The sequence below is a fragment of the Balearica regulorum genome, chromosome 4 (assembly GCF_011004875.1).
Source record: "Balearica regulorum gibbericeps isolate bBalReg1 chromosome 4, bBalReg1.pri, whole genome shotgun sequence".
NCBI classification, from domain to species: Eukaryota; Metazoa; Chordata; class Aves; order Gruiformes; family Gruidae; genus Balearica; species Balearica regulorum.
Window position 1 is genome coordinate 67,765,098 of NC_046187.1, and position 27,398 is coordinate 67,792,495.

The window sequence follows — 27,398 nt, forward strand, 5'->3', positions numbered from 1 at the left end:
TAGAAAGCATTGGATTAAATAGATGAATGCTGAACTTGGAGAAAACAACTGAAAAATTTCACCTTGACATTCAATTGGAACAGAAGGCATGTAAAGAACACAGACAGATCGAGGGCCATTTTGCAGGAGAAAATAATACTGCTGGCACCTTTCTCCTTCAGCGTCCTGTCTTGAGAGTAAGCCCAGAGAGCTAGATGAGCTCTCCACTGCCTTTCCCAGCCTTTTCCTGAAAGAGCTTTGCTCAGGTCGCCCTCTGTAGCTGGTTTTAAATAATGAATGTGTTTGAGGATGTTACTAACTTTGTTTCAGTTGATTTCAAAGAAAATTATCAGAGAAGTCGAGTTGTATCTGAAATCTGCTAACAGTTGAGTAGATTCACCTAAATAGTGTTGGATGGTGCAGCACCTTGTGCTCTTTGCACAGCGGTGGGGCTCTGGTGAGTCAAAACTGCCTGGCTTCTGTAGGGAACTTGCCATGGAGAGGTTCTTTGTGTTGGTGGGGATGCTGCAGATGGCTCTGGTGTTTCATGTCCTTCCAGCAGATCATTTGCAAAGCAATAGAAAAAGTACTTTCTGTTTCATGGACTTGGGAACAGGGCTGTCAGTGTTTCATTTGAACATCTGAGCTAGGTTAGCTAATTGAGAGTGGGAAATAATGTATTATTCTTAGTGACACTACCATAGAAACAAAGGATGTCTTTAAGGTCCTGTGAATCACTGAGAGAGTAGTTGGTCATTGCACAGGCTCCTCAGGGAAGTGGTCATGGCACCAAGCCTGACAGAGTTCACAGAGCATCTGGAGGATGTTCTTAGGTTTAATTTTAGGTAGCCCTGTGGGGAGCAGAGAGTTGGGCTTGATGATACTTATGGGTCCCTTCCAACTTGAGATATTCTGTGATTCTGTGATTTTGGGCAGGAAGATAGGTGAAACCCATTTTTTATACTTAAATTAGCATGGAAGTCAGCCTAAGACGTGGAGTCAATGGTTGCAAGAGAAAACATTCATAAAGATAACCTCAGTCAGGTTAGCCAGATATCTTGGTTTTTGTTAAGTTATGTAGCTGTCTTTCACTCTAATCGCGTTGAGCTGTATATGTCTTCTTTTCTGAATGGAAATGAAAACTGCCCAACTGTGTGTTAGTTGTACCTGTAAGGCAATGTTGCGTTTTTCCAAGTAAGAGAGACTTGTGGTGAGACCTCAGCCCAGCTTATTTCATTCCCAGCAGCTGTGAAATGCTGAACGGTCACTACCTGCATTACACCGAGAACCACAAAACTGCTAAACAGCAGATTAGCTGAAGTGTTTTCAGGATTTTACCCATACTATGACAATTAGAGGACTAAGCCAAATATATATATATATAAAATTTTAGGTTTTTTTAAGATAGATTAGACGAAGAGACAACGTGCAGGTATATGTAACTATATTAAAATAGTGTTGTACTGTTTCTTAAAGCTAATGAGGGATACTACTATGAGTGAGGATGACTTGTAGAATGTATATTTGAGTATACATGTGTACGTACATGTATACATTTTTACATGTGTAGTTGTTGATGCTGACAGAAAGGAAAAACATGTTATATATCGCTGTTTTCCAGCTTCCTTGCATCTCTTTCCATGCCCAGTCAGTTGATGGTTTGAATTCTGTCTTCCTTGGCCCTTGAGTAAGGAGATCTGAGAGGGAAGTGTTCAAACTGCTTGCTAAGCTCAGGCAGAAGACATCACTCTGCTCACTGACGCAATATGTTGAACGATGAAAAGCTACAGCATTTCCTATCAAAGCTATTTTTCTTCCTAGTATCACTATGGGAGAGTATTACTGACTTATGTTTGCATCCATTTGCAGGAATCTCGGTGGCCTTACTTATTTGGAGCCATCATTGTTCCTTCATTGATACAAGTCATGATTTTGCCTTTTCTTCCTGAAAGTCCTCGTTACCTCCTACTTGAAAAACATAACACGAGCAAGGCAGAAAAAGGTATGATGTGTTTCTTTGTTGCAACAAAAGATGCTTATTGTAGGGATGCAGGCTGGAAAGTAATTCAGATATCACAGTAAAAGCAGAATATTCCAGTAGGACAGATTCTCTTTGCAATTTTTTTCCCCTCATCTTTTTTTTGTGTCTCTGTGTATGTGTAAAAATAACTGTTGCTGTGATTTTTTTTAAAATAAATTAAATTCTCCAACAAACTAACCTGTATAGCTTTATGCATGGTGACACAAACCTAACCAAATCATCTTGCTGTTGTGTGTCAGCCACTATATGCAGGGTTCATTCAGGAGTGAAAGTTGATTTCAGCCTTCATGACTCTTTCTTAATCTACAGTCTTTGCAGTTTGGTTAACAAAAACACTGATTCTGTGGCTGGGTTTTGTTCAGTAGCCACTGTGTTTGACCATGTGTTTCTGTAACTCACTGACCTTTGCAGATCTAATAAAAACCTCATACACGTATTTAACTGAAAATTTTCAGTGCTTGCTTCAGTTTCACAAACACAGACCAGAATATTTTGTCCTTTAGGTTCTATGTTTAAAAAAAAATTTTTGTGTGATCACAGCTGCTGTATACTCTGCCCCACTAAAATTACTATGGTTAGTTGTGAGTTCAATATATCATCATGTTATGATTGAGGGAATATTGAAAAATGTTTTTTCTTTATTATAGGGATGCATTAAAAATAGGAGTGTACAAAGAGGGAAGGAGCCTGATTATAATACCAAGATGTTTGCAGAACATAACTGAGCTTTGAAAATTATTCCCAAAAACTTCATTAGACTATAACTCTTAACATTTTCAGTCGCTTGCAGTATTGCCTGCAAAGTGTAGATCAGCTAGCGCCTGAAACTTAAATTTAATAATCTTTTAGCATGAAATTAATACAACTCACTCTATCTTGTTTCTTCTACTATGATGAAATGAAAAACTGGGCTTTTTTGTTCTGATGCGCACTCTGAAATAGAAATGGCATGCTAATGAAGAGACTCCCATGTTGTCTCAGTTTGGTGTCGAATGAAGAATTTTGTAAATGTTCAAGCCTCAAACATTTAAAGATACAGTAGAGTGTTTAAAAAAAAGAAGGAAAAAAAGAAAAAAGAAGGAAAAAAAGAAAAAAGAAGAGATCAAAAGCAACAAGGCTTTCAGGAGAGTTCTTTAGCTTTACAGACTCAGGGGAGATTTGGTGAGGCAGAGAACAGCTTTTCCAGGGACCACGAAGGCAAGGGCTCACCTGCCAGCTGTGGTCAGAGCTCCCAGAGGGACACAGTGATGAGCGGCTTGGGGCTGGCTGGTGGGTACTAACTTCTGCAGCACCACGGCTGGGCTGGGAAGAAACGCCTTTAAATGCCAAGTTTAAACTGGCTCATGTCTACCTGATAAAATTGTAAATGTATTTCCGGAGCTGTGGCTGGCAAAGAGTCCGTATCTGCAAAGCCATTGCATAATGTCACACTTGTTACAGGGATCTATTGGAAATACAGCACAGTACCTGGAAACCTCAGCACTGACAGCGAAGCTGGGCCTCTTATAGGTAGAGTTTAAAAATTGTAGAAAAATAGCAGTAAAATAACACCACCTGTCTTGAAATTCACACCATTTTCTGTTGCTGGTAATGGGTCAACTGCAGTCTAGGATGTTTTCAGTATCCATGTTCTGAAAATGATTTGAAAGCTAATCTAGATGCATTGGAGGTGGATTTGGTAGTTGGTAGCTGAAGGGAAATGACCTTTAGCAACTGGCTTGCTGATTTATGAGAAAATGACTTTCATGAGCCACCTTAAAGACTATAAATTTAGGCACTCTGAGGAAAAAAGAGGAGGCTGATATTAAAAACTTTTCAAAGTAACTGCTTATCAATAGAATCTTTTGGACCCAATTAATTCTAAACTAAAAATTTAATACTGCGATACGTTGTAGTACAGAAGGTAACTCATTTTGAGTGTAGTCTACACAGCTTTCAAAACACCTAGGGACTGATGTTTCTAGACAGAGATTTGCAGAGGACCATAGGGCAGTGAGGTGTATAAGTCCCCTCTGAATTTCCTTCCCATTCCTTGCCTATCAAGCAGCCATGCTTCCAGAATTGGCCACCTTGTTGCATGGGCAAGGTAGCCTGTAAGATATCAGCTGCAAGACAGGTAAGGATGATTCTTAAACATCATTTCAGAGTTTGTAATCTATAAAATCCACCTGTAAGGCAACATAGATCATATCATGTTATACTTCTGTGCTATAAAGTATCTACATGCTTTATGATGAAGCATGTTAGGAACACAAGCCATTTTCTTACCATTGCTCTTCCTTTGTAATCCCCCCTCTCCTAATGTAGATTTGCAAGTGAGAGTATCTCTGTTCAGCATGGGGGTAAGTGGGGAAGGAGTTGAGTTGATTCATGCAAGGACGGGGCAGAAGGCACCTGTGACATTAGCCCAGCGTGGGGTTTGGCGCCCTCCTCCTTACTCCAGGGCACTTGGAGAAATCCAGATTAGGCACGAGCCAAGTCTCAGGTATCTGGAGTATTGCAGTGGAGTAATGAAAGCGAGTGGGGGGAATTCACAAAATAGGAGAGTGAATAACTGTGAATCAATGATCAAGAAAAAATATCTGGATGTTAGTATTATCTGGAGAAATGGAGGAGGAAAAGCCTGAATATTAGGGAGACCAGAGGAGGTTGTAGGTTATTAAAAAAACCCTACTGCTTGTAAGCCATATAATGACAATGCAGTATTCTCCATTTTAATAATGACTTCAGTAATGCTTTTCAGCTATTTCCCTCTTAGGTTTAATTCTGCATATTAATATCAGAAATCTGCACATCATTCTCCTGACTAAATCCTTTTTCCTTCCCCTAACAGATCAAGGCTATTCATGCAAATATACATTTCACTGTGGATTATATCTTGTTGGAGAAATATAAAACTGTTATTTGTAAAAGGTCTGCTGTATTTAAGGCAGATGACTACATTAGTCTTTATAAAATACTCTAAAATGTGTATATATGTCAAAGCTTCTAAAATGGAGATGGCAACATTAATCTTCCTAATTGTTTTAGAGCAATAAAAATCCAGTGGGATAATGTAGGTCATTGAGTTTCTGCAAAATTCTGCTCCTGCTTTCATCCCCTCCTTTTCTTCTGTCCTCAGGAGATAACCAGACTATAACTATGGAAATACAAGTGGCCTCATTTTCTTTTTTGGCAAAGGTGTAAAAGAGTATGATGGCTTTAGGTGACAAATAAGAGACTGAAAGGAGAAGGCCCAAAATATGTTGTGTAAGTGATAAAAAAAAGAGAAGGGGTGAGATTAGAGCAGACAGGCGTCATGTACGCCTGTAAAGCACACCACCACAAGAGAGGCTACTCCATGAGCAGAGCAGTTGTGAGGCCTCAGATGGGTGATGTTTCCAGAGCTCCACTAACAGGGATCTACCCGGTTCCCTGCTTTCCCCTCCTAGGAGTGCAGACGGTGCCCGCTGTGGGTGGCTGAGCCAATGTCTGGCTGATCAGCTGTTCGGACACCGTGGCTGCCAAAAGCAATGCTAGCAGCCAAGCTCTGCTTGTCCTCCTGGAGGTCACCATCCTGTATCTGGCTCCCTGAGACCAACAGGAGATGAACTATTGCCCATATTCCTGTCCCGCTGCTGAATGTGGGAGAACTGATTTATGTGTTGTGGGGGGGAGAATGATGGACTGGACCAACAGCACAATCCGTAAACCTGCTGTGCTCAAAAGCTAAAAGTCTGGTAATGGGAGAGGGAAGAACCATCCCAGCTCTCCTTCCAGGTCCCATAACTAACGTTCTTTCTTGGTAAGAAAAAAAAGGAGAAGAATGCCTGGCATTTAACTGGTGTGATTCTTCATAATGCTCTCCAGACAGCAGAGGAGAAATGGGTGTTCAAGTGATTGAGGAGAAGGACTTTGGAAGGAGATTGTTATTCAATTGCTAGAGAGCAGTGGGAGTGAAGAGTAACAGGGACAGAAACAGAAAGAAAAAGAAAAACCTGCTGCTGTAGTTACATCAGGTAGTTTACCGTCCAAGCTCTAGGACGGTAAGACAGGAATTTGACATTAGTTGCCTATTAGTTGCATGGCAGGCAGACCCCTGATCTGTGACTGTGGCCATGATGCAAGATAAATAAAAACAGTAGTAGCAGTAGTGGAATAAAACAGAACCGTTTTACGACTGACTACATTGGTTATAAACACTGTCAGTTGGAGAGTGGATGTGTCTCTCTTGAACAATGCTGTTACAAGGAGGAAACCTGAATTTTCAATGCAGCTACAGTAGCATGTCATGTGAATCAGTACTGGAATTCAGGTGGCAGCCCAGCTTGCCAGAGAACAAGAATATTGTTATGTCTTACAGGTCAAATAACTTAGATACAATGCCACAGAAACATGCGTTGGTGAGGTACAAAATCTGTTCATCTAGTATGTTCAGTCACACATTGAAACTGCCATGGTTATGAAAGAAGCATTACACTAGGTATAACAAGAAGTGTAGATTTAAATTCTTAGAAAGATGGATTAGAGTTGATACCTTTTGATGTGATAAAAGAACAAGGCCATTCCTGATTTTAAAAAGCAGATAGCTAATTTTTTACAAAGCCCCTCATGGGGCCCACATGGACAGGGGAGATTAAAACCAAAGTTAAGGCAGGAACAAATTGCTGCAAATCCAGTGATTTAAATGAAGTTGTTATGACTGACAACAAGGACATATATGATTTATTTTTGCTTATCTGTGCTTTTTGTATGTCTCTCAGCATTATAAGCTATGCTTATTGGAAAGGAAGAGACAGCCATGGCTACACCACTTCCTGGCTTATGGTAGAGGCTCCATCTCAGATGGTTGCTGATTGCCAAAAGCTGGAGCGATCGTGGTGTGTCTGTTTCGGTTTTAAGCTTTTCTTAAACCTTCTGCCTTTTACAAAGGATACTTGATTCACTGGGCCTTTGGTACAACTCGGTTCACCGGTTCTTGTGTTATTTTAGGGTGTCATGTGGATATGTTGTTGTACCTGTACATCTTGGCTAGTTTAGCTGTACATCAGGCTAGTGAGCCTGAACAGGCCTATTTTGGTCTGTGAAATCAGATGTAAGAACACGTAAAGATGTAATCCCAAACAGGATGATAACTCACAGAAGATCTGTGTATTCCTTTACTTAGGGGGAGGAGGAGGTGACACATGGGAAAAGCCTAAAGCCTTTTGCTTGCAGTTATATTTACTGAATTGTAATAGCAAATTTGAGATTTATTCTTAGTATTATAACTATTATAGTTATAATAGTTATATATATAACTATTATAATAGTTATATATAATATAACTATTATAGTAGTTAATATGTTGCTACTTTTAAATAGCTATTTAAATCTCTGCTAGCAAGGTACTTCTATATTATTCTTCTGGCTATTCAATGCTAATAAAAATCAGTGGTATATGAAAACAACTTTTTTTCATTTTACCAAATATTTTTGTGTTGACATGAAGTTACTACAGGGGAAATTACTACATATCTGATTCAATAGCGTTGAAGTTGGGTGAACTTTTGCAAGCGTTGAGGCAAACAGTGAGGCACCCCATATGTCTACGACTACTCAGAACAGCAGCCAGCATTAATAGGAGATGCCCGACTGCATCCATACAGCCCAGTGTTCTGTCTCCCACAGCGACCAAAGATGCTGCTGCTTAAGCAGAGCTTAGACAAAGCTTTGTGTTGAAGACACTGGGTTTAATATACTTACTCATTAGTGCAGTGAAAGTGAACGTGTCTGTGGGAAACAGATGACAATAATACTCACACAGCTTCATATTTTTTTTAGTTTTTAAAGGCATAAGCCCTTTTGCCCAAACTACTACCTGTGACCACTTCTCTTTTCTACCCCCTCTTGCCTGGGGCTGGCTCTATTGTGTAAACCACGCAATAGCGTTTTGATCCTTTTAAATGTCTTCTCAAAGTTTACATGCTAATTCAGCCTTTACAATAACAGCTGGTTTCTTTGCACAGTCATCGAAGTACTACAGTAGAAAAAGAATTAGTAAATCCTCATGTAGTTGAGTTCTTGAGTGCCCGCCTTCAGTTAAAGTCCTGATTCATTAGTCCTTCCTTCATTAAAGATGGTACCAACCTGATTTCGTTTAGCCTTTTGAACCGCTTTCAGATGTTCCACCGTCACTTAGCTGAGGTGGTGTAAATGGAAGGGTATCCTATCTCCTTTCCCCTTGACTGGAACTGTCCACTTCTTTTGCTATTTATAAAGACAGTGTACCAGCTTTTGAAAGGCGAGCATCTAGGACCTTCTGATACAAGGGAATTAAAAAGAAATCTGGAAAAGGTACAAAAGTTGCTAGAACTGTAACTCCTTAGATGATTTTAAGCGTGTCATGAAAATAAGACTTTGCCTATAGAGAGAAGCAGCCAGTCACAGAGGGAAATGAGTCATTGCAGCGGGGAGAGGAATGGCTGCTGTGCTTCTCAGTGCCAGTAATGCAGGGGTTTAAAATGTAAAATGAATAGCATTGAACATCATACATTGAAAGACCTTTGAGTTTTCCGATCTCCCTGCTAATGCAGAATTTATTTCCATATTAATTATATAGAAAATTGTGATTCTTACTGTACTGAAAAACTGTTAATGGAAGAAAATTAAAGATGTGTTGAGTAGCAGGAAAATGTGTTTTTCCAAGAAGACTGAATATTGTCTACTCAAAACTATGCATGTATAGCATAACATTTTCTTAGTGTTTCTTGACTTGTTGGTAATTTTAAGTATCTGTCAGAGTTTCCTAGTGGCATTTCATCTCTGGCCCTAATACCAGGGAGGGAAGAAAAAGAAAGCAGGTGTCGATATTTTTCTTGCCTTGTACTCAGTAATTGTGGTAATTGCAGTTTTTTATTTCCTGGTCCCTCTAGAAATATAGCAAGCTCCCTTGTGCAGAAAAGACAGATTGCTTTCTTTTTACTTGACTGCACCTATATTTTTGACTTGTGTGCCCTACAGGAATGCTGAGGATTCTAAGGACAGGAAAAATAAAGAAAATTGTGTACTGACCTAATTCACACTGATAAACCAGATGCTTAAAAATCTGAGAGAATCTCTTCAAAGAAGAATGTGGTGATATATGTCTAGTTGTTCTCATCTTTATCTGAATTTTTCTTTAACAGTGCTCTAATTATACTGAGGAAAGTGTAATATAAGCGTGAGACATTGCGACATTGCCTGTAACATACCATAGGCACACATTGTTCTAATTTTACATTTCTTATCGTAGCCTTTAAATACACCACACTGATTTTAGCAGGCGCTTAGCATGTCATGTCAGTGGGCAGTGGCACAAGGACAAAATTCAGCAGCTTAAATTCTGGGGTTTGAGGTCGAAATTTGTTAACTCGTTTCTGATTGTAAGGCCTAGGTGAAAAGATAAATCTCACACTGTTTCTGAAGGATTTAAAAATTCTGACCTCTCCTCTCCAGTGAGAGAAACTGGATATCAGAATAAATGAATGTTATGAACTGACTCAACACCCAGAGGTGATCAGTGTTCATCCCTTAAAAAATCATCCTTCCTGTTAAGCAGAGTCCCGTAGAGCCCATTAAAATGCAGTAGAAGTGCTAACTGCATCTGAAAACCTTGACCCAGAGCTCAAGTTAGTGAGCCAAAGGGATGGAGAAGGATGCTCCGGGAAGGCCGTTTGTGTGACCTATCCCTCACAACATTGAATTGCCACTACTGGGCCTTTTCACCTACTGGGTAAAGTTAATTTTTATAACTTCAAAACCTAAATGGAGTCTAGAGGTTTTAATCATGCCTAGTCAATATCTCTGGCTTTCTTACCTATCCAAGTCCTTTCTATGATCCAAAAGCATATATACGTACTGAAAAATGTGAAAGTCATTTATTTATAGACAGTACTATGCAAAGCTGTGGATAAGAGAAAAATTGATTTGGTCTTAGGAGAACTAAATCAACTTATTTACTTAATAAAAAATAACAATTTTAAGTGACTTGCTGTGTAAAGGGTTGTTTTTAGAGTTAGCATCCTACTGGGTTGCAAAGCCTTGTTGCAACAAGGCACTTGAAAGTGTTTGTTTGGCACTTGAAAGTGTCATCAGCATATACGGTATCTGTAAAACAAGGTTGGTGGAGATACACCACCTCCATCAGGAGATACCTGTTTGTAGAATCCCGTGGAGGAGATGTGAGATGACACCTTTTATTATTCACAGTGGAAAGATAGCTCAGTAAGTCATTGATGTGCAATAATATAATACTAAATGGTATGTTTTTCTGGGGAGACGAGGTTGGTTGCTTACATTTGCCAGGTGAATTCACTCCTGTGTCTCCAGTGCTGATAAGTAGAAAGTCTTGAACTGCTCTTGGTAATTGTTTCTAATATTAATCATCTCGACAAAGTGAATTCTTGTCTATATGCTAGTGAAAACAAGAGGTAATGTGAAGAGTAATAGCTATTCCTTTCAAATGTTTGCCTTTTGGTTTACCAGACTTTTGTACGTTTTTACATGTTATTACTCATCTATCCAATCTATCTCCAGCAATGAAGTCTGCTATATTGTTAGGCTGCAAAAGTAGCCAAGTCAAATAATGTTTTGCTGTTAAACCCTTTTTTCAGATTACACAGGATTTTGACTGTGCACTGGATGTTAGGCTATGTTATACATGAAATAATATCAGGAGAGATCTAGCGGGATGCCAGATAATTTATATTCTTGTTGCAGTTTCTGAGATCAATTGCAGGGATAAGCCAGATCATACCTAGAGCTGAATGATACTGTTGGCAGAAGAATAATGAAGTTGTAGCCCATATATGTCTCCTGTCTGTGTCACACGTTTCCATTTCTATGAAACAAGTCTGGCCTAAAGTACGTGTCCTCTCTTTGTAGCATTTCAGACCTTCCTTGGGAAAAGCGACGTGTCTCATGAAGTAGAAGAAGTTTTGGCAGAGTCTCGAGTCCAAAGAAACACCAAGTTAGTGTCGATACTTCAGCTCCTGAGAACCCGTGCTGTGCGATGGCAGGTCATTACTGTCGTCGTCACCATGGGCTGCTACCAGCTCTGTGGGCTAAATGCTGTAAGTGTCCTTCTTCAGGCCATGGCATCTTCTGGGGTGCTCCTTTCTTTTTAATACGAGATTTCTGCTATACCATTCAGCAACCTCTATGACTTCCTATTTTGGGATGTTTCTTATTAATAATGATTTTGTTACACCAGCATGTGGGAAGGTCCACAGACAGCTGTATCGTTTGGGGTTTGGTTTTTTTTTTTTAAAAAAAGGGGGGGAAAGCCATGTTGTGTTAACAGTGAAGGAGTACATGAAAAGGTAGCACAGATCAGCAAAGAGTGTGCACCTTCTGCTTCTGATGCTCAGATTCTGTTTCTGGTCAGTTAAGATCTGGTCTGATATGCCCCATATTAGTTCATGTTAGGTAAACTTGGTCTTTTCAGCAGCCATTTCTGCTTGGATTAATTCAGTTCTGTACTTATAGAAGTCAGAAAAAGTTCCTGTAAGTGATTTTAAGAGGTTGCACTGGGTGTTTGATTTTTGTTGTTGCTTCATACCATTTGAAGAATAAGCTGTGCTTCAATATGCCTTTCTTGGAAAGTGGAGCAAAAGAGGAAGAAAGACACAAAACAGTCAATAGCGAAAAGTCCTGTTGACCATTAATGTGTCTGAGGCTAATGGATATCAAAGTCTCCTTTTCCATCTGTCTGAGCCTATTGCATCAGCTGGGAGAGGGTCACAGGACAATTTAAATTGGAAGGGATCTTTGGAGGTCATCTGGTCCAACCCCCTTGCCCAAATCAGGACTGACTTCAGGATTGACTCAGGCTACTGAGGGTTTTGTGCAGTTGAGTTTTAAATATCTCCAAGGCTGAAGAGTCCACAACCTCCCTGGGCAACCTGTGCCAGGTGTTTTCACCTCTTACACCGTGAAAAGCATTTTCTCTATAAACAGCCAGAACTTTCCTTGCTGTAGCTTGTGACATCTGGGTTAGATGCTTTACATTGCACAACACGAATGTCCTCATGAAGCACATCAAAGCAAAAGGGGTTTTCGTCATAGTTCAAAGCCTCAGTTAAATGCTTATATATATATACATATATGTACATATGAAAGGCAGTATCATCGCTGCTGAAAGGAGCTCTCACTGTGGCTTTGTGCATTACAGCATACTTCAGCTAGTTTTCTTTCCCCAGGGCTAATCAGTGATAATCAGTGTAAATGCTTCTGATACCAAAGACAGCTAGTTCAGGCTTCTCTCAGGTATCTCTATAGCTTTAAAACTCCTAATACAAAGTAATTTGTCCAAGACTGTTTGAAAGATTAATGGAATTAGAACTCTGGTATCTAAAAGTTTTTAACGAAATACTAGGAGGGAGCTAGAAGATTTTTTTTGTGCTGTGAACTATAAAAACATTTGTATAGGTGGTGTTTTCTTCTAATTGTAGGATTTTGGTGCTAATGACAGGCTATTTTGTTCCTCGTTGTGGATACTTTTTTAAAGAAAAGAAGTGGAATTATCTTGTCATCCAGTCTTTCTAAGATTTATCAATGCAGAAGTGAAATAAAATGACATTTATAGTAAGAAACAGACTGTTAAAATAATGAAGCATATAGCCTAAAAAAAAAAAGAAAAAAGAATGCCACAGCTAAATTTTCAGGAGAAAGAGAAAAGTTTTGAGGCTTTGAGGATATTTAATAGATGACAGAAATTGTCCAGTTTTCCGTGCCAGAACAAAGCCGTACTCTCATTGCTTGCGTGGGGGTGTGAGGGAATGGTGAGACATGTCTAGTTCAAAATGAACACGAGAGTTGTTTTAAAGTGTCCTTATGAGGCCACTTTGTGAAAATATGCCTCAGAAAAACTGTTTTTGTCAAGAAACCTGTCTATCAAGTTTCCTGTTTGAAGCTTTACCTTTTTTTTTAATTATTAATTTGTTTCTCCTCCCATATAATGCTACTAAACATGAAAAAAAAATTCACACAAAATTTGCATTCTGAAATTTATTTTTTAAATAATTCTTCCAGGAAAAGCAAGCAAATGCTCAGAGAGGTAAAGAGAAATAGTTGGACCAGTTAATTAGACTTAGATAAGATATAAGGAAGAAATTTTTTATGATGAGAGCAGTGAGGCACTGGAACAGGTTGCCCAGAGAAGCTGTGGCTGCCCCATCCCTGGAAGTGTTCAAGGCCAGGTTGGATGGGGCTTTGGGCAACCTGGTCTAGTGGAGGGTGTCCCTGCCCATGGCAGGGGGGGTTGGAACTAGATGATCTTTGAGGTCCCTTCCAACCCAAACCATTCTATGGTTTTATGATTAAGAGACCTGGTTTCAATTCCTTCTCTTCTGCATGTCTTTCCTGGCTGATCTTGCTCAAGTCACCTGAAGCTCAGAGATTAGAGGGCAGCTACAGGTGTGGTAGATACTGCTGGGTCTTGGTTTGCATGGCTGCATTTGAGCTAACCTGCTGCGTATGAGCCAGCATCAGCGAGGTTTAACTGGCCGCAAACGCTTCCTTCTGACTCATAGCTCCCATCATTTGCTTTGTCTGTAGTGCCTTGTTAGTCAGTCTGGTCTTTTCCACAATTGCCATCTGGGCAGGGCATATGGGAAAGTTGGACTTCTTTCAGGAGAGAGTCTCAGGTCACTCTCTGGGGAAATTACCAACTGGCAGATTTCTGTAATCATCCTGCTGGTATCTGAGAACACTTGCTTCCTTTTAAGGCTTTTACTTTACAATAAAAATTTGTTTTGCTTAAAAACAGTACATCTGTTGGTTTGCACATGGAACAGATATCATGGTGAAGCCCTGATCTCATTAATGTATTCAATTATAAAGCAGACAGTCTGACCTAAATTGACATAAATAAATGAATCTGTATTAGCCTCTTTTCATCTGATAAAATTCATGCATGATAGATATCATCCATAATAAATTTTTCTTCCACCATTGTGTCTCAGTTCTAAAGAAGACACAAAACTACAGTGAGGTTCTCAGTGCTGAACTTTATCCTTTTTCATATCAAGAAATATACTGTACTGCATATTGCTTTAAGAAAGTCATTCCCAAAGTGGGATCCCTAGGCTTCTGTGGGCCTTATGGTGCGGGGCTGTATTTCAAATGGCAAGAAATTCATCCAACAATGCATGTTTTCAGTATGCAAAAGATCTACCATAGTGGACTTTTCACATTTGCTATGGAGAAGACCTGGCATCACGTAGTGTAGGAAGGGATGAGTGAGCAATGTGCAATGCAGTGTATGTCTGTGTTGTTGCCCATCTTTTTTTTGTTTGTTTGTTTGGGGTTTTTTTTGTTGCTTTCTTTTCCTGTTGAAGACTTGAATTTCTTGGGAAGAAATGTATGTAAGGATCTGGATAAAAAATAAAAGGACTGGAAAACTGAGTCAATGCTAGAGAGGTCAGTGGTGTGAGAAACTTTGGGAACACCACTGGAAACGTATAACATGCCACTTTAAGGTAAGAGCGTATAGAAGTAAAACCTAATGATAAGCAAAGAAAGCAACTTGCATGCAGCTGTCATCTACAGACAAGAATGCTGAAATGTTACCTCCAAACTCACAGAAAGCGGACTGCAAAGATACAGCTGGTCCTCATGGCAGCTGTTTAACTGACCAAAGTGGCAAAGTTTCACTCCAGCCCTGAAGCAACAGCAACCCACCGTGGATCTCGGAAGTCAGATGTCCCTGTGTTGGTTTGGACTCAGTAGCAGTTGTTTATGGGTTTTTGGACCTTCTGCCCCATTTTCCACAGCTCTTTCATTCCAAAACTTTTAACCCAATCATTAGTTAATTTGTTAGCTAGTGAAATCATTAGCTAACAAAAACCATGTTAGAAAAATAACTTAAGTGAAAGTAGAGCAGTCATCATTAGCCTAGTAAGTTTGTCTCAGCAGAGCAATGTATTTCCCTGTTTAACGATACACAGACTGAAAAACATTCACTTTTATTGTTTTGAAATGTGTACAGCATGTTAATTTTTACCCTAATCTATTTTTGTGCTGCTGACAGAGAGTCAGTGAACGTCACCTCGTCTTTGCTCCGCCAGTTTAATCTAGCTGTGTTACTACCTCTCTTGCCATCAATGGTCGGTCCTCTGAAAAACTTTCTGAAAAGCTCTTCTGAAAAACCACTTGCAAAACAACTTATGTTCTAATTGTTACATTTTGACAAATTGCATTCAGGACATGTCTGATTAAGTGACTGTTTGGCTTCCTTCTTCTTTTTCAGTCTTGTAACGTAATATGGAGAAAAAAATTACTTTTATCATGGTTTTGTGTTACCTTGTTTTCCTTATATACTGCACAGGGGTATGGGAGGTGAATAGGTTGTCAGAATTCTGGGTCCCAAAACCCGGGCATAAACATTTCAGAGGGAGTTAGGAGCTGATCCTTGCTTTTTCTTCAGTCTGTGCTCTGTATCAGCAGGGCAGTGAAATGTGCAGTTAACACCAGTGCACGCTGCATGAAGGCAGATTTCTTCATACAGAGAAGTTTGCTGCTATCAGTTATTGTCACTGCATCTGTTCCGGTGAGAGCTGGTGTGCCAGCAGTAGGCCTAAAAGTCTTCAGTCAGCTTCTCTTTTTCTCGAAGGTGATACAGGTGACTTGTTAGTTCTTGGTATTTTATTTTACTTTTGTTTTAACAAAGATGAGTTGAATTTTCCTCTTTGGTCTGGGACAAGAGTTTTGCTGAAGGACTAGTTGGGAATTTAGAATTACTTGAATTTTTTTAGGTGTTTTTTTTTTAAACAAAGCTTGATGAACAGATGTAGCATGTGCATAATATGCTGGCAGGCAGCAAGGTTTTCCTCATGCGATCAAAACACTTCTATTCATCAGACAAGCCTTTTCTTCTTTTCTTTATCTGTGCTTGCCCTGTAAGGGCTTGTCACGTGGAGAGCATGTGGGAAAAATATCACTGCTACTTTCATGTTTAGTGTCATCATTATCTCTGGCTAGCAGTTTTGTTGTCACAGGTGATCAACTTTATTTTCTTCTGATAGTCAGTTGTTTCAATTGTTTTTCATCTTTTCTAGTAAATCACTTATCTTTTCTGTCTCCAAGGCAGTCTCTCCTTGTTGCATGCTTTTGGCAGCCAAAATCTTTGGCTAGTTCTTTGCTGTCATCTTGAGTCCAACATAAATAATATATGGTTTTCAGACTTTATTTGTGATGTGAATGGGGCTCTGATACCAGACTTGTTATTTATTTTAGAGTATTACCACTATATATTCTCTGTCTGGATATTGTCACCACAGGATATGGTTTTACAGAGCAAACATGAATGACTTCCTCTAAGCTGGTAACCCTGTGCTCCCTCTGTTTCTGTCCAGTAGTGACAGCTCCTTCTAGCCTGTGATTCGTTTCATACTAAAAGCAGCTTTTTACTTTTCACCAAGCAACTTTCACTCTAAAAGGTATCTTTTCTTTCTGTGGATAATAGAGATGGGGGTGATGGCTTGACTGCAGTTGTCCATGCTGTAGTGAGGCTGAAGTGAAATAAATCTCACACCTTTTGTCCAAAAAGGAGCAGTTTCTGCAGTCCCTCTCAGCATCTCTTTCCTGTTCTCTCCTCTGTTGTTCTGTGCCACTGAAGTATTCCATAAAGCCACCCAAACCTGCTTTTTAAGCAGTGTGGCTCAGCCACACAAAACCTATTTGTACCCTCCTGTTCAAGCTTAAAGTGAGTTTCTTTGATTTACTCCTGAAGTGAATCAAGCTAAATTGAGTTAAAGCTGCTTGTAATTCTCCCTAGGTCTGCAGGCAGACGTAGGGCCGTGTTGTGACTAATCTACCTGAAATTTGCACCTTCCCTTCATTTGTTGTCCTGCCCAGCCCTCGGTCATTCGGGAGTGCTCAGGGTTTTAACAAGCCTGGTCTCTGGCGGATCAGATGCTTGAAGTGAATACCAATATATTGTAGTTCAAGCCGTAATGATTAATAACTCATTTTCTTCTTTCTGATACAGATCTGGTACTACACAAACAACATCTTCAGTGAAGCTGGGATCAGTCATGAAACAATCCCGTATGTTACTCTAAGTACTGGTGCTGTTGAGACTGTGGCTGCTGTTTTTTCTGTAAGTATGGTTATAAAAAAATCCATTAACATGCACTTGATATTTAAATCACTGATTTTATTTCCATATACAGGTTAAAATATAAAAAGAATAGTAGTTGAGGATTAAGTGTAATGGTTGATAAAGCAATTGAAAATATTTCTAGGTTTAATCCTAAGACCAGTTTTGTGGCTTGGGATTCTTTTTTTTTTAAGATGCTCTCTAGTTCTAGTTGCATAAAAGGAGCATAGAAAGTTGATAGATCCTGAGGTGGTTTGTGTAAGTGAAGAAGGCAGGAACGGCAAGGCCTGAAGTATATTAAGTGATAACTCATAAATGATTTCACCTTGTAGAATGACTTTACCTGGTAGCAGTTTGTTCACATCTCAGAGTCTTCTTGTGTGCCTGCTGGGAAGCGGGTGGTGTTGCTGGGGAAGGCTCAGGCATAGTACAGCTAGGCGTGTTCAGTATGGATCACAGAAACAGCCATGTGTCTTCCTGGGCATGTTTTGATGACATGTTTTCTATAGCAGCTTATGAACTATGAGGAAAATTCTTCAGCCATTTAAAAATATGGGAGTAAATGTTTGTAACCCAGCTTGTTGGAAAAGCAAGCCAGCACACTAGAACAAGGTTGTCCCATGTTCTGTTCAATTCTCCTATCTCATTCACTGAGGGCAAGCGGGCATCCTCTCATAATACGTGAGCTCCTGAGTAGGTCATATACCTTTGCTATGCACTGAACGTAGAAGAAGATATTATAGAAAAAATTATCCATGCATATTTTTTTCTTTCCTATTTCAAAATGGAAAAAATTCTCTAGGAAAAAAAAAATACACAAGCAAACTAAACCTGTAAGTTTTAGTAGATGGATATGCCATTAATTGCTAAAGGAAATACATGTCTGTTTGCACTGCAGTAAATAAGAAACAATGGGAGAGGTCTTTGGCATGGAAAGTTGCAAACAAGTAAATACCTCCTTCTTTCTTTGTTAGATTTTTTCCTTATCTTCATATATTCTATACCAACTGTATTTGCACAATACTGGACACACTAGACAAGCATTTTTACATGTCAAAAGAATGGTTTTGGCAAAAAAATCCTTTCCAGTGGCAGAGCAACTGCTTATGAACTATAAAATGTTAAGCTAAATTCAGCTATCAAGTATATTTTCTTATAGTCTAGGACATAAGGACTCTTAAAGGTCACAGAGATCTTCTTCTGATCTTTGTAAATTTCTACAAATCTATTTTTGGGTAAACCATCTTATTTCTTTTCTGTAATTAAAGGGACATTCTTTTTAATAGGTGGAAATAATGAAGTATGGAAATCCCTACTTCTTACAATTTCTTTTTTGTGGTACTGTAGAAATGCTTCTTTGTTTAAGATATATATAAAAATAATAATGATAATTCTGCCAGTGATTTAAGTGAAGAATACACCTCTTTTTTGTGGAAACGGATGAAAATTACATGGAGATGATTCCGTGATATTAAAGCCATCCTATAAATAGGGTCCGTCATCTTTCAGTTCCTTCTGTGCTATCAGTTTGTGGGGCTTATTCAGAGCACATTGTTCATACATAATAAGGCGGATGTGTCTGCTTAGGATCCTGGTATGTGTGGTAACTTTTATGCCCAAGAGGAGTGTTTTTAATACTTTTTCTGTCTAAGCTACTTGCGGTGCCTCTGGAAATGCTGATATACTGATAACTCTGCTCCCTTCAAATTTGCTCTTTCAGTTCAAGAGAAATGCTGCTTTGTAGCCTTAATTTTATTTCATTAATCTTCATAAATGTTTTATTGTTGCTGTTTAAAGGAACAACAAGGTGACTTTGGTTTTTCAATCAAAGTTTTTGCAGCTTCTCATTTCTACAAGTAACTTCCTTTAAGCATGTGTCTTAGGTACTATTCAGAGGGAAGAAGGGAAGAAGCAGGAGAAGGCAAGGGAAGGGAGAACTTAATTTTCCTGGTATTTTTTATATATTGTGCTTGCTAGTAGAAACCAGATTTTACTAACAATAAATTCCAGGATTTCAGTAGATACTTCTGTCAGTAACAGAAGTAGAATTTTCCTTCTTGTAAAAGAAATAGCTATTGGAGAGGTCCATGATGAAATCATGTACCATCTCCAATCATTATGCATATGTTAGGTGGTCATGAGACTGACTCAGTAAGAATACTTGAGGTTCATCCATTGATGAGCCTAATGTGAATGCTAAAGTAAAAGATTTAAATAGATATATTTCACAGAGAAGCAAAATAATATTTAGGAGATAAAATATCATTCAAACTGTGGAAAAATTTGAAAGTCTCCCTTGAACGTGTCTGCGGGGAGCGGCGGCATAATAGTAATAATGTTGATGTGGTCCTTCAGGAATGGCAAACAACATCCCGTCCTTCTGACAGCCCTGTGCTGCCTCAGATCACTTGATATCCCTGCTAGTAGCATGCTTTGCCTACAGCTCCATCCCTCCTCTTCTCGAGCAAAAGCCTCGTAAACAAGACATTGAAAATTGAAGCACGTGCATCATCATTTTCCTGTCATTTATATAGTTTGGCTGCAACTCCTGCTTACACCATCGTTTCCTAGTTTACGTCATGAAATACTTGTGTTGCAGCATTGTGTACTTGGTGGCCTGGCTTCTCTCTGGGGAATGATAGAAACTTCCTGTATTTTTTTCAGTTAATTGTAGACTTCTCCACCCATTGTACTGAACACTGATTCAGTTTAGAGGACTGGCTAGACAAGCTAATTTTTAATGAGAGAGCCCATTAATTTCAGTTTGCTTCTGAAGAAGTTTGGTATCCTTTGGAATGAAATACTGAATACATTTCCTACTCCTAGACATGTCACAGCAGTAAGTTATCTAACCTGATGCCATGCTTTGAAGCAGGGTGGAATATACCTAAGTAATTCCCTGGCAAATATGTATTTATTAGAAGTCTGTTATTTAAATTCTACAGTAAAGGAACTTCACAAACTTAGTTAATCTTTAATAAGATTGGTTACTGTGGGTTTTTTTAATTTTTAGTAATTGAGATTTTAGTTGTTGTCTTACTCTTGGTGGACAGAAAGAACAATTTGCCATTGCCTTTCTTTGACAAGGCAACAGGCTGAATGGAAAGGGAGACAGAAGTAAACACGTGAAAAGATTCCTCCCCGCCCCCCCTTCATGAAACCAGCATAGAACAAAAGGGAATGTTATTCAGATTAAGCATCCCACATCCAATCTTACCATCTGTGGCACCACATTTGGTCTTCTTATAATGTTCACAGAGGGAGACTAGCTATGACTATATTGAGAAGATTATGCCTTAAGCATTTCCCATAAGGTGATGCATCAAGGTGTTACTCATGTGCCTTCCAAAGCCTGTGACAGAGACAAGCTGTGCAAAGCCTGGAATGAGTAAAATATAATTCAGTAGCAGACCACAAAAGAATGCAGGAAATCCTTTGCAGTATCACACAGAAGTCAAGGAAGCCAGCTTTCTTAGGTGAGATGATGGTATTCTGCTTTGGGATGTCATGAGAGAGGGCTCTTAGACTTGTTCTGTGTTTCTTTTAATGTTAATGGCTCTTAACATACAAGAAGGGATTCCCTGCTTAGGGCACGGCACATCTTAAAACAAGGGTACTCCACACACTTCAGTAAGTATCCTTATCCCTAACACATTTCTGTCATGGTATCCAAAGGGTAGTGCAAGATATCTCTATGGAAACTCTGTGGCTCCACTGGAGACAGAACAGGAAGAAATATGTTCCAGTGACAGCCAGTCGTAGCACATGGAAAAAGTGGGGTGACAAATACTTTCAGCTTGAGAGTTCTCAGGAAGTTTTACTGTAATCTGATTTTTTAGTAAGATTTTTAATGCAGTCCCATGTGACATTGTTCACACTAGGTCAGAATCAATCTTCACCTACCCATACTCCCCAGTAGGCTGTAAGTAGAGTGCAAGAATGGGGCGAACATTTGCAAACATTTTCCCCTTTTGCTTCCCTCACCCTGACAAGCCGTTGCTGAAGGAGTACCAGAATTGTAAGGTAATATCTTGGCCTTTAATAGCCTGGATAGAATTTTTTCTTTGAATTTGTCGAGTTATTTTTCAACTTTCGTATGTTTTTAGAACCTACGGCATCCTAAAGCAGTGAATTCCATGGTTTTTCATGCATATTGTATGAAAAAGTCCATCATGTTGAGATTAGAGAATATAAAATACAGTAGGCGTGGACTGGAGGAAATGATAACAGTGTGGATGCTCAGCTAACTGCAAAGCTATTCTTAGAGAGTAGCTATCAGCACTTCACTGTCATACAAAAAAATACCAAGTGGGATTCTGTGGTGGTTTGTCCTGGGTCAATTAATCATAAGAATATCCATTAATAATATGGGAAAGGTAACAAAGATCCTTTTATAATCAACTATGTCATTCAAACTCTCCAAAGGGAGAAACTCAAAAGTGTTTGCAAGAACTATGGAAGATCATAAGAAATTGGACCTGTGGCCTGAAATCAGTAAGATGAAATTCAGCAAGGAAAGGCACCCAGTACTGCAGGGAAAGATCATATGCACAAATACAAAATGTCATGTGGAATTGTGTCAAAAGGCTTACTGGAGTCAGAATCTATCGTGTTTTTCATTTTCTTTCTATCAACTCAGCTTCCTCTCCAACAGTGAAAGAAATCACACTGATCTGCATTGAGAAAATCTGGTTTGACTGTTTTTATCCCTTAGTCTCCTCTAGCTGCTGTCAAACTATTTGATTGGTTAATAATTCATCCTAAGGTTTTTAGGGGATGAAAGGAAGACCCTCTCTTCCTTCTCCCTGTGTAACAGAAGATGGGTGCTTTGTCTGCCCAGATCCAGTACTCTCAGATATTCCCATCAGCTCACAAGATTCCTGGGATTTTGATTAATCATTGTTACAAAAGCCTCATTTTAACTAATAAATCATGAGGTGAAAAAAATAGTCTTTAGTCAATACGCTACTGCATATTGATTTGAGGGGAAAAGTTATTGGCACTGAAGACAGTTAATTTTATCCAAGAGAAATATTTATGTAACTCATCATCTATAATTTTAAGAAGCCATAAATAGTTGCCTACGTGAGCAAACTGTTGGCTTCCAAAATTGTCTACCACGCTAATTTGTTTTGCCGATAGAAAATTCCAATTGCATGAATTTTTATATGATTTACATATGCTTTGCTCAGTCCTACAAAAGCACTGCTAAGTATGTCTAATAAGAGAAATCCAAAAAAATACTCAGTGATTCATTCGGAATATAAGAGACTGAATTCTTTTAGATGCAGGGAGTCACTAATTACTCCTTAGTCACAAATTCATCCTCATTTCAGATCTCAAATGTAAATGTGTGCAATCTTTATGGAGCAAATTTGTGAGTGGAAAAATACTCAGATTTATGTCGCTGTATTGGGCAAAATGTGATCAGAAAGAATCAGCAGTAGAAAAGAGGTCTTGAGTGAGCATCTTCCCAGGACATGGTATTTGTCGATGGCTGGAGTACATGTGGGCACATTTTCACTGCAGATTCTCTGATTCGCAGAGTGTGAGTGTGTTAATGCATGCCAACTTAAGCCACAAGTGGTCAGTGGGATTGCTTTTAGACAAAGACATTATTTCTTCTTAATCGTTTTATAACACTTGAGCTTTTGAATAGACAAAGATTACATGTGTTGAAGTAACGATGTAGTGCCTTACAGGAGAAAAAGTCTCCTTACGAAGGTCTACCTTTCAGGACCACTCCTAAGACCCAAGGCAGAGTGGCTTAGAGACTGTATTTGTCTAGTACAAATCCTTCAGCAGGATATATTCAGAAATTGAAAGTTTTAAAGACATATCTCTTGCTTTCAAGTATTTAAAACAAAAAAGGGTTGTGAATAATTTTTCCCCTAATCTATTCAAGATTATCTGAATCAGGGCACTCAGATACCATCATTAGAAAATAGAGCACCAGCCATGGTGATCTGTCATAGATCAAGGTCAAGATCTGGTCTAGCTTTTGTTAACATGAACTTGACACAAGACAAAACTTAGTGCTTTTAACAAATAAGTCATCAACAGAAGGAGCTTTGTTTCAAAAATATCTACAATTTACTGAAGGGACACGATAGGAATAAAGTAACGGGGGTGTTTTGTGCTGCCCTGAGGGCTGTTCCCGGGCACTGCTGGGGCAAAGGTGGCCATCTACAGCGAATCCCTGCATGGGCTGTGTTTTGGTCATGCTGGTCCGACAGGCGTTCAGTATGGAGACCCTCTTCAGTGAATGGAAAATCTCACTGCCAAGTGAAGCTGATTAAGGATAGTTCAGACTGAGCTTAGAAATTTAGCAATAGATTCCACCCTTTGCTGATAGTAATCCCTAGCCTGGTACCTACAGAAGATGCGTAGGATCTTATCCTGTCATGGCATTAACACAGCACTGGCAAACTGATGTGAGAGCTGGGGTAGGCACAGATTTATTTAAGACTTGTTCTTATGTGGTCAGACTTGGTGCTAGGCCTCTAAATTCCAGTCTAGGTACTTAAATAAAATAACCCGATATTTTACAACTGTATCATTCATACAGTAGACAAATGGATATACATAAAAATATGAATAAAAAAACCAATTTATAACCTTCAGTCTTCTGGTCCTCTCCTTTTCCTGGATGCAAGATACTACACATTGTGTCATAAATAGACCTGACAGTGATATAAATGTGATTATCCATTTTAATCCTGCTATTTAAAATGGAAATAACACAGAGTTAGCTTGTCACATGAAGTCTGAATCTAGATGCAGTCTTACTCAGACTTATATCCAAAATACATGAGGAAAAAAAAAGTGTGGCTACTCTTGACGTTAGCATATAGATCAAACTTCTTTACAGAGCTGAGAAATCAAGAAAATCTAATCAGGTTTTCTTAGTATGATTTAGGGCTGGGAAATAACTAGGGAATAGTATTCAGTGACCTCCCATTTGGGCTGTGGAACTCACTCACGCATTCATTTTACCCAGAGAAGCTTGTCTGATCTTTTTTTAATGCGCTCTACTTTCATTATGTCAGCCCCAGTATCTGCAGCTGACTCAAGTAAAAACATTGACATTTGCTTTTTTAACTTTATTCACAAGTGTTTCCTGCCAGACAAAAGTAAGTTGTGTGAACTGTTAACTTAGTTTGCATATCAGTTGCCTTATTATCACCAAACGTTTGTGTTGAGAGAATTTTGGTTGCAATATTTTTTTACACATTTTCAGTAATTTCAGCTGTGTTGATTACCATGGCTGGGCATAGGCTTCTACAAATGCAGGTTTATGATCATACATAAACAAGTATCAGCCTACACAATTTGGTCAATAGCTCAGTGTGCTATCACAGAAAACAGTTATAAGATTCTTTTTTTGACTGTACTTGAGCATATACTGAATTTCTTGCTATTTCATTTACTTTACCATATAGTATATTTTGACTTGTTACAGGTCTTCAGTAGGTAACAGTTACCAGCACATAGCAGTGGAGCATTCAGAACTATAAAGACTTGAAAATTGGTGAATCATCTTCCACTTCTTATGAGTCATAAGCATCTTAGTGGGTTTTGCAAGTTAACAAGTTTCGGATTTGTGTAATCATAACTAAAAATGAAGGTTTTATCTGTTTATAACCTCAAAACCAGCATTTTTTTCACCAGGGAAACTTGCTGTTACAGAAGACATGTTACACCTTTCTTTTCAAGTATTTGCTGAAACTTCACAGTTTATCTGAGCTTTTTTTTTCCATCAAGAAAAGGGAAACAAACAATTCCACAGAGAAATTTGAGGTACTGATGTATTGTCATAGGTTTTCTTAAGAAATCCTCAAAAATAACTCAAATTTTAGTTAGAAATACTGTACACCTAAACAGCTTGATGGACTGGCTGTTGAAGCATCTTAAACAATTCAAAAAACCTTTTTGTCCTTGATGAAAGATGTTGCCTCCTGAGAGGCTTTTCTTTGCGGACTGGCTCCCAGTTGTGAACAACTTTGATCTGCCGATGGGCCCAGGGATGCTTCTTCGTTGCCTCCTGACCGGCAAAGCCACAGACCCACGTCTTTCCAAACACGCGTGCTGCCTTTCACGAGATCACAGCTTTGTAGTTTATAACCAGGTAGGGAGCATGGCTTTGATTGTTGCGCCTGGCTTTTCATGCACTTGATTCTGTGTAGTGTCCTGTTTCAGCAGAGACTGGTGTGCCTCGTTTGAATCTGTGCCATAAGCAGATGTGGTTTTTTGGGTTGGAAGTGGTGATAAAGAGGTAGGTCACACATTTGAACACATTAGAGGTGTCCTTAGCTTGAAAATAGAAGTAGGCATTTCTCTTCCCATAACTGTGCAAGTTAATCTAATTGAGAAGCCTTCCGAGTCTGTATTTCCCAGATTTATTAGTGTTGTCAGTGTACTTTTAACTTCATATCAACTTTGGAAATAATTATACGATTCCCAGCAATTCTGGTATATCTTATTGTCCTGCTGCTTATTTTTATCAGTGAACAAAGTTGGTCCATTCCATAAATCACAAGAAATGCAAGGAGTGCAAGGAGTGCCCAGAAGCTGAAGTACTGAAGTTCCTCATTGCTACTATATTAAATAAATAGCAATGATGAATGCTTGGGAAACTTGGCATCAGCTCAGGGAAAAGAATGACTGCACATGGATTTGCTTTGTTTCTTCCTGAATGGTCTCTGAATTTAAAAAAAAAAAAAAAAAAAGTCTTAGAAGCTATTATTCTTCTCTGTAAAAAGGATATGGAGCTTGCAAATCTGCTGTAACTGTATCTGTGCTTGGCTGCTCTCAGTTAAAACTGGGAGTTCCTCACCAATCCACCTAGATTTGCCCAAATATGTCCAGACTACTTATTCTCGATGCAAATAGGCACAAGTGCATACACTCATCTTTTCGGAGGATTTAGTCCAAACTGTCCTCCCTTGCTAGGGTTTGCTTGTCTTTGAGCTGTACAACCAGAAACCATCTAGCACTTTTTTTCCACTGCTTAGCTCTGTACCATCTAGGAACCTTTTTCCCTCGAAGAGAAACAGTCATCCCTTACCCCGTTTTAATACAAACCCCACCAGCTGTGTAACACCAAGATTGTTTAATCATGATTACCAATCCAGAACAGAAAAAAATAAGGGAAATTCCCTGGAATGTCAAATTATATGTGCGGCACCTATTGCAGAAGTCTCCTTCTTCTTACGGAGCCATCAGGTAACATTTCATCCCTCATAGCCATAAAAATGTCTCTTGTTTAAGTGTATGTGTGACCACATGTGTTTGCAAGATGGATTCATTAATCATAGTGGAAAATACTTGGCATCTTGTAGAGGTTTTGGCAGTGCAGCAGTTGCAGTTTGGGAACATTTGGACCCTGTGAGCACACTGTGAAATGTTAATAACATTAGTGCAGGTCTATTTTAAACATGGCTCTGAAATAAATTCTCTTATGGAAGCTGTGGAAACTGTCAAAATGAGTATATTTCCTCATTTAAAGAAATAAAGAATGCTAAAGCTTGCCCCAGAGCTGCTTTTCGTGTTCTGCAGCGTCACGGTGCGCGTCTCCAGTGTGGAAGTCCAGCGCGGCAGGGTGCAGGGTTGGCACGTTTTGAAGCCTGTCCTAAAATCTGCTGGTGAACCTGATGCTGTGGGAGAAGTGCTCGCCACACAAGGTGTTTCTTCCCTGGGTGACTCTGTACTTTCCTTTAACACATTTCTTCTAGATGCTTACGGTGGAACAGTGTGCATTGTCTCCCCGAATTACGGGTATTGCTCCAGATTTCATTTTAGTTGCTCATTTTATCTTTTGTGTGAAAGGGAGATTTCAGTCTGCGGTAAATAACGATGTGGCAAATAGTTGTGTGATTCCGGCTTCCAGTTGTTTGGAGTCATACATTCCAGGCTTCAGGAAATTATTTTAACCTTCTCATTAGAAAGCCAATTGTAATTAGCAGTTACAGTAAGATGTTATGACCTAATATATATATTAGCCTATTTTTATAAGTCAGACTAGCAAAGAAAAGACAGTTCCGTGTTACAGCGTTTCAAGAATCTCTTCATTTTATTCAGATTTTGTGATTGCTTTTAATGAAGTTGGTTTATCTGCAGGTGTTAAACATAAATTCAAAATGTGCATGAGTGCACAAGTATCAGTGGTACCATCCCTTTTCTGAGCGAAGTTTTCTGATGGGTGGATTTGTTTTATCTGGCTATTCCAATTACATTAACTATCCTAGATCATGACTAAATTTTTTTTCTGAGTTTGGA

General features: G+C 39.0%; 1 protein-coding gene across 5 annotated transcripts in view; it reads left to right on the top strand.

The window, feature by feature from the left end:
- The window catches only part of SLC2A9 (solute carrier family 2 member 9), a 130,595-nt gene that overhangs the window by 58,787 nt on the left and 44,410 nt on the right, over positions 1–27,398 (top strand). For 4 of the 5 annotated variants that reach the window (XM_075752484.1, XM_075752483.1, XM_075752487.1 and 1 more), the window contains 3 exons: positions 1,849–1,981; positions 10,904–11,091; positions 17,010–17,120. In XM_075752484.1, the coding sequence (XP_075608599.1) occupies positions 1,849–1,981; positions 10,904–11,091; positions 17,010–17,120 (432 nt within the window). The remainder of the gene's footprint in view (positions 1–1,848; positions 1,982–10,903; positions 11,092–17,009; positions 17,121–27,398) is intronic. The other variant, XM_075752486.1, reaches the window with a different exon arrangement.